Here is an 8,201-nt window from a genome sequence, read left to right as displayed (position 1 = left end):
TGCTCCCACCACTCTGGTAGTGTCCAGGTCATTGCTTATTCTTTTGGGTTTCATCCTTGGGTGTTGCTGGAAGTTAGCCGTCTCCTGAAAAATAATAGTATTTGTGGTAAATTACACATGATAGGACAAATCATAAAATTCAAACATATAATTAACACCCCTTTCTGACAGGAAGAATCACTCTACGGCTGATTATCAAAAGAACGAAATATAGCAAAATGCAAGATTTCGGAGGAAAGATGCTATAGACAAGATGGTGGACAGGAGCAGATTTGGTAATGAAAATACACACCAAGCAGAAAGTAGGAAGGTAAATAACGCAAGAGTCAGCGCTAAGAAAAGTCATGAAATAAATACAGGAATGACCCCATGCAAGGTTATATAGAGAACTGTGATGGACCTCTCAAAAGAGCCGTGCCAGTTGCCGGTTTTAACCAATGAGGAAAAAGGGGTGTGACCGAGAGCTACCATCAACCAGTCTGGAACCCCTATTCGGCTCGAGCGAACAACACGAGTCGGTAAAACTTTAACAAAACCCCTTTTCGACCCTGGCCCATGGATCAGGGCGCTATTTCACTGGCCTATGATTGTTCGAAAGCGCTGCAGTTAATTAATGACCGAGGAGACCCACCCAGGACATTGGAACTCTGTGCCGGATCAGGGCTAGCCGCGTACCGCTGAACTTCAACCCTCCATGTAATTCGGGCTAGCCAGCTCCCATTCCAGCACTTTTTGGACACAGTGGGCGCTCCAAAGAGACCTTTCGGGAGATATAGGGCATGGCACAGTGAATATATGTTTTATGTATATTTTTGATGTTTATATGATTTTGTGCTGAGTCATGCAGACACTGAGGGCATATTGTGGGTTTGGTATTGGGCGTGGTTTCTGTACACTGGAATTGTATATAAGTGGGCCATCTGGCTGGAATAAAACAGTTCTTCTTCACCCTTCACTAAGTCTCGACTAGTGTTAGTGATTCTGCGGTTACCCTTTGGCATGCGACTATAATCACAAGGTCGCCTGGAAGGGGCGACCTAGGCGGTAATAACCTATCTTCGAGAGGGTATACCGCCACAAGAACAAATCCCAAACTACAAAAAAATACACAAATTGACTCCTAGACCTATCAAAAAAATCCTAGTGCTGACACTTGGTCCAATCATAATAATATATAGAATAAAGTAACACCGACAAATAACGTAACAGTGGAATACGTCATAAATGAATAAATGAGATAAAAAGAGAGATGGAATACACGGCATTTAAAAATAAAAATCATTGTTTCATTAAATGTAGTAAACTTAAAAAAAAAAAAACAGGAAGTGAATATTTAACTACAATTGCCCTATGTGTATTATTTGACCTATTACAATTTGATCCTGCCGAGGGTCTTCTCTCTGTCTTTACATGCAGGTGATACTTGAAAAATTAGAATATTGTGCAAAAGTTCATTTATTTCAGTAATGCAACATAAAAGGGGAAACTAATATATGAGATAGACGCATTACACGCAAAGCAAGATAGTTCAAGCCGTGATTTGTCATAAGTGCGATGATTATGGCTTACAGCTCATGAAAACCCCAAATCCACAATCCCAGTAAATTAGAATATTGTGAAAAGGTGCAATATTCTAGGCTCACAGTGTCCCACTCTAAGCAGCTAAGTAAGCCATAACACCTGCAAAGGGTTTCTGAGCCTGTAAATGGTCTCTCATTCTGGTTCAGTAGGAATCACAATCATGGGGAAGACTGCTGACCTGACAGTTGTGCAGAAAACCATCATTGACACCCTCCATAAGGAGGGAAAGCCTCAAAATGTAATTGCGAAGGAAGTTGGATGTTCCCAAAGTGCTGTATCAAAGCACATTAATAGAAAGTTATGTGGAAGGGAAAAGTGTGGAAGAAAAAGGTGCACACGCAGCAGGGATGTCTGCAGCCTGGAGAGGATTGTCAGGAAAAGGCCATTCAAATGTGTTGGGGACTTTCACAAGGAGTGGACTGAGGCTGGAGTCAGTGCATCAAGAGCCACCACACACAGACGGATCCTGGACATGGGCCTCAGATGTCGTATTCCTCTTGTCAAGCCGCTCCTGAACAACAAACAATGTCACAAGCGTCTTACCTGGGCTAAAGAAAAACAGACCTGGTCTGTTGCTCAGTGGTCCAAAGTCCTCTTTTCTGATGAGAGCAACTTTTGCATCTCATTTGGAAACCAAGGACCCAGAGTCTGGAGGAATAATGAAGAGGCACACACTGAAAGATGCTTGAAATCCAGCGTGAAGTTTCCACAGTCTGTGTTGATTTGGGGAGCCATGTCATCTGCTGGTGTTGGTCCACTGTGCTTCATTAAGTCCAGGGTCAACACAGCCGTCAACCAGGAGATTTTGGAGCACTTCATGCTTCCTTCCGCAGACGAGCTTTATGGGGATGCTGACTTCATTTTCCAGCAGGACTTGGCACCTGCCCACACTGCCAAAAGCACCAAAGCCTGGTTCCATAACCGTGGGATTACTGTGCTTGATTGGCCAGCAAACTCGCTGACCTGAATCCTATAGAGAATCTATGGGGCATTGCCAAGAGAAAGATGAGACATGAAATCGAACAATGCAGAAGAGCTGAAGACCGCTATTGAAGCATCCTGGTCTTCCATAACACCTCAGCAGTGCCACAGGCTGATAGCTTCCATGCCACGCCGCATTGAGGCAGTAATTGCTGCAAAAGGGGCCCATACCAAGTACTGAGTCCATATGCATGCTTATACTTTTCAGAGGTCCGACATTGTTCTATGTATACTCCTTGTGTTATTGATTGCATGGAATATTCTAATTTACTGAGATTGTGGATTTGGGGTTTTCATGAGCTGTAAGTCATAATCATGAACTGAACTATCTTGCTTTGCATGTAATGTGTCTATCTCATATATTAGTTTCCCCTTTTACGTTGCATTACTGAAATAAATGAACGTTTGCATGATATTCTAATTTTTTGAGTATCACCTGTAGCTTCCTATTGGATGAAGGATGCATCCATGTAAGTGTCCGACCTCTAAACCCTACTTTCATGTGTCCAGGGGAGGTGTGACTATGGTGGAACAAGCAAAGTGATTTAACTCCTCAATGGCAGAGAATTGAGCAGTGCGACTGTTGCCATTTCATGACATTAAAGTAGTTATAGTGCCTGGAGACCAATGCCGCTGCCCTTCCATTTAGTGTTAAACCATTCCATCTAATTGAAGTGGTTATAGTGCCTGGAGTCCCCTGGCGCTGTCCCTCCATTTAATATTAAATCATTTCCTGTCATTGAAGTGGTTATAGTGCCTGAAGGCCCTTGGGGCTGTCCCTCCATTTAATGTCAAACCATTCTGTCTAATTGAAGTGGTTATAGTGTCCTGAGTCCCCTGGCGCTATCCCTCCATTTAATGTTAAACCATTCCGTCTTATTGAAGTGGTTATAGTGCCGGCGGTCCCTTGGCGCTGTCCCTCCATTTAGTGTTAAACCATTCCGGCTCATTGAAGTGGTTATAGTGCCTGAAGTAGCCTGGCGCTGTCCCTTCATTTAATGTTAAACCATTCCGTCTCATTGAAGTGGTCATAGTGCCTGGAGTCCCCTGGCGCTGTCCTTCCATTCAGTGTTAAACCATTCCGTCTCATTGAAGTGGTCATAGTGCCTGGAGTCCCCTGGCGCTGTCCTTCCATTCAGTGTTAAACCATTCCGTCTCATTGAAGTGGTCATAGTGCCTGGAGTCCCCTGGCGCTGTCCTTCCATTCACTGTTAAACCATTCCGTCTCATTGAAGTGGTCATAGTGCCTGGATTCCCCTGGCGCTGTCCCTCCATTTAATGTTTGAGCCGTGTAACACTGAATGAGAATTCCTGGCTTCCCATAGCTCCTCCCCCACCAAAGGTGTGGCTAAGGCACAGATTACACACTTCCTTCTAGCCTTAACAATTGACACCAGCAATGGGTTCTGGGATTGGCAGAAAACAGTCAGCTGACACTCTCAGACAATCACAGCCTTCCATTGTTGTTTAAGTTAATGCTCCCTCATTAGCCCAAGCTGCACAGAGAGGATGGACTGCTGGAGACTCTCATTTAGCAATAACCAGTGGGGTACAAGGGAACTCCAGACACCATAACCATTTCAATGAGATGAGGAGATTACAGTGCCTAGAGAATACCTTTATTGTTGTTTTAGTGCTCTGAATGTCCCTGTAAACATGGAATCCCTGCCCAAAATGTCCTGTATAAATCACTGTATGTTTCCCTCAAAAAAAAGATAAAAAAATTAACAGTTGCTCTAGACACTGACATTTCAAATTGTCATCAAAGCCTTTCCAGACAAGTCTTCTAAGGGGCTTGGTGGTAAAACGTAAAGCCGCAAGCAGTTACATAGAGTATGTGGACATAGTTGGGAGGTATCCATTCAGTAAGACCTGTCCTGAGGTCATATAATCAGCAGGGAGCAGTGAGTGTTGATGGATGGGCCAGCACTGAACACTAAGCTATAACATGGCCCAGACTGATATTTCAGTTTTAATACAAGTTCTGTAGCATCACCAGTGGATTCCAGAGTTAATGTAAAATCAGATCTTTCATCCTGGTCATTGTTATTCATTAACTCCAATCAGCTATTTAAGTTGATAGGTCACATCTCACATACGTTCTCTCACCATTTTTAGTGCTTTGATGGTTCTATGAAGACATTGCTGAACACTCCATGGACCACAAAGACCAAGGAAAATGTCTGAAGGAACCTTGCAGGGTCGAGATGATGGAGAATTCGATCTTGACCTCTTCTTCTTTGGTATGTTGGACATTTTCTGTGTTCAGTGTCCCTCCAGCTATATTGTTACTATGTCACAACGGCTGTATTCTAACCCTAGAATGATGGAATCATGGAAGGATCTTGAGATGGTGAATATGAGGTTCCTTTTACACACAGCCTGGGAATTGATACTGTTGTCTCTTGTGAATTCTGAATATAATACATGCTCTTTGGCTGTTTATAGGACTATCTAGGGTTGATATGGGTTGAATTGCTCTGTGGATGATTTTCCCAGTGCTTATGTCTTCAATAATGTCACTTCTGGCTTTTCTGTCCGACCTGCAGAGGTGCAGAAGATGTGGGAAAAGTTAAGAAATGACGTCATAGTGCAGGAGATGTGGGGAAGGTTCAGAAATGACACAGTGGTGCAGGAGATATTGAGGAAGGCTCAGGAATGACACCATGGTTCAGGAGATGTGGGGAAGGTTCAGAATTCACACCATGGTGCTGAAGAGGTGGGGAAGAAATTACACAATGGTGGAGGAAATGAAGGGGGAAGGTTCAGGAATGACATTGTGGTCCAGGAGATGTGGGGAAAAGGTTCAGAAATTTCACCATGGTACAGCAGATGTGGGAAAGGTTTAGAAATGATGTCATGGTACAGGAGATGTGAGGAAGGTTTAGAAATAATGCCATGGTGCAGGAGATGCGGAGGAAGGTTCAGAAATGACACCATGGTGCAGGAGATGTGGGAAAGGTTTAGAAATGACACCATGGGGCAGGAGATGTGGGAAATGTTTAGAAATGACACCATGGGCCAGGAAATGTGGAGGAAGGTTCAGAAATGTCACAGTGGTGCAGAAGAGGTGGAAAGGTTCAGAAATTACACAATGGTCCAGGAGATGTGGGAAAGGTTTAGAAATGACACCATGGGCCAGGAAATGTGGAGGAAGGTTCAGAAATGTCACAGTGGTGCAGAAGAGGTGGGAAGGTTCAGAAATGACACGATGGTCCAGGAGATGTGGGGAAGATTCAGAAATAACACCATGGTGCAGGAGACGTGGGGCAAAAGTTCAGAAATTATGCCATGGTTCAGGAGATGTGGGGGCAAAAGTTCAGAAATGATGCCGTGGTGCAGGAATTGTGGGGAAGGTTCAGAGATCACACCATCGTGGAGGAAATGTAGGGAAGGTTCAGAAATGAAGCCATGGTGCAGGAGATGTGGGGAAGGTTCAGAAATGATGCCATGGTACAGGAGATGTGGGGGGAAGGTTCAGAAATGACACCATGGTTTTGTTTCCCTAAGAGTTTCCTACGATATTGGAAGAAGACTTGATAAACTGCAGCCAGCAAATCCCTGGGGAGAATTAATTCACAACCGATTCCATCTAAACCCGATTCCATCCCTTAATTATTGCAGTCCAAACTGGGAGTCACCATTAGTATCACACCTAAATGAGCATATACAGTGAGGGAAAAAAGTATTTGATTAGTTTGTCCACTGACAAAGAAAGGATCAGTCTAATTTTAATTACATAGTTACATAGCTGAAAAGAGACTTGTGTCCATCAAGTTCAGCCTTCCTCACATTTGTTTTTTGCTGTTGATCCAAAAGAAGGCAAAAAAAAAAACAGTTTGAAGCACAATTTTGCAACAAGCTAGGAAACAAATTCCTTCTTGACCCCAGAATGGCAGTCAGATTTATCCTTGGATCGAGAAGCTGTTACCCTACATTGAAAGATTATTGTGACGAGACCAATCTCGCCACATTGCATTGGAGGAGCCTGGTTGCCCGCCTGCTGCCTTTGGATTATGGACCGGCAGCTAAAGGGTTAATTTTACTGTGCAGAAGGATTTATTCCTTCCTTTCTGCACAGCCGTTCGGTAGATGCTATCTACCGAACAAACAGTCATTTTTCAGCCTCCCCAGAGCCGTGGGAAGCCGGCCGGCGCTGTTAATTGGCCACCCAGAAGCTGGCGTGTGCCCTCCATTTACCTCCCTGAAGCTGCGGTTAACCGCAGCTTAATTGGTTGTTACTGGGTGGTCGCGGTTACACCTAGCTGCCACACGATGGCGGTGTTCTGGAGCTCCCCGGGCAGCCAGCGCTTTTCTGCCCGGCTTTCATGCACCAAACCTGGACACTTTTACGTGCAGGCACAGCTGAACCTCCAGCCCCTGGTTCTAATTCGTACGGATTTAACGAATGCATGTAAATTCGGTATTTTATGTTGGAGAAATGTTTTAACCCAGATAGCCATGCCATGGAGCATATTAGTGTAATTAAAGACTTTGAATCCATGGCAATTAAACTGTATTCGTGTGGTCTGAGTGCCATTCACCTAATAATGTGCACGCAGACCTGAGCTATCTGGGGATATGTGAAATGTCTGTGTTTTATGTGCAAAAAGTAACTTTGTGTATTTTAAAGTGATAGTCTGTCTTTGTGTCCCCACGTGTGTAATGGAGTTTTGCCTTTGTCCTGGGAGATAATTGAATTACTTCTCCAGGGCAGAGGGGAGGAAGCCAGGATGCATTGTGGGCATGTTTTACTTCTGTATGTCTGTAATTGGTACTTGTCTGTCCGTTGTTACAGTCTCCCATTTGGTCCCCTAGGGGAGTGTCCACCAGGTGGGAGACCTGCATAAATACAGGGGCAGGTAGCCCTCAATAAACAGACCACTGCTTGACCCCCAACACGGAGCTTTATCTCGTTCTTGGGGGGGGGATTCACTGTATGCTGAGAGAGACTGACTGCCAGGAGTGTAAGCTGCTTGGGAGCTTTTCCTGTTCGTCTGCTAGCAGCTATTCGTGAGGTTCCAGTTCGGGAGTTTGGAGTGCTACCTTATTCCCTTGTATGCAGTTCGGGAGTTTGGTGCATTCACTTCTATCCAATTCGTGAGTTTTGGTGATTCTACAGTAGCTGTGCCTGTCTCAGAAAGGGGATTATCGCCTAAACGGATTTTTACCCCTTGTCTGCTGAAACGGTCCGTTACAATTATATCCTTGAATATTCTGTTTTTGCAAGTATGCATCTAGTAGCTGTTTGAACATCTGTATGGACTCTGATAAAACCACTTCTTCAGGCAGAGAATTCCACATCCTTATTGTTCTTACAGTAAAAAAAACCTTTCCTTTGCCTTAGACGAAATCTTCTTTCTTCCAGTCTAAACGCATGACCTTGTGTCCTATGTAAAGTCCGGTTTGTGAATAGATTTCCACACAATGGTTTGTATTAGCTCCGAATATATTTGTATAATGTTATCATATCCCCTCTCAGGCGACGTTTTTCTAAACTAAATAGGTTTAAATTTGTTAACCTTTCTTCATAGCTGATATGTTCCATTCCTTTTATTCATTTTGTAGCCCGCCTCTGCACTTTTTCTAGTGCCATAATATCCTTCTTTAGAACAGGTGCCCAAAATTGCCCAGCATAT

General features: G+C 44.0%; 1 protein-coding gene across 3 annotated transcripts in view; it reads left to right on the top strand.

Moving 5' to 3' along the window:
• The window catches only part of LOC134609274 (zinc finger protein 420-like), a 32,532-nt gene that overhangs the window by 12,250 nt on the left and 12,081 nt on the right, over positions 1 to 8,201 (top strand). For 2 of the 3 annotated variants that reach the window (XM_063452923.1, XM_063452921.1), the window contains exons 2-3: positions 172 to 310; positions 4,681 to 4,805. In XM_063452923.1, the coding sequence (XP_063308993.1) occupies positions 4,742 to 4,805 (64 nt within the window). In that variant the 5' untranslated portion in view covers positions 172 to 310; positions 4,681 to 4,741. The remainder of the gene's footprint in view (positions 1 to 171; positions 311 to 4,680; positions 4,806 to 8,201) is intronic. The other variant, XM_063452922.1, reaches the window with a different exon arrangement.

The sequence above is a fragment of the Pelobates fuscus genome, chromosome 4, assembly GCF_036172605.1.
Source record: "Pelobates fuscus isolate aPelFus1 chromosome 4, aPelFus1.pri, whole genome shotgun sequence".
NCBI classification, from domain to species: Eukaryota; Metazoa; Chordata; class Amphibia; order Anura; family Pelobatidae; genus Pelobates; species Pelobates fuscus.
Note: the sequence above shows the minus strand (reverse complement) of the source record. Positions and strands in the feature narration are given on the sequence as shown.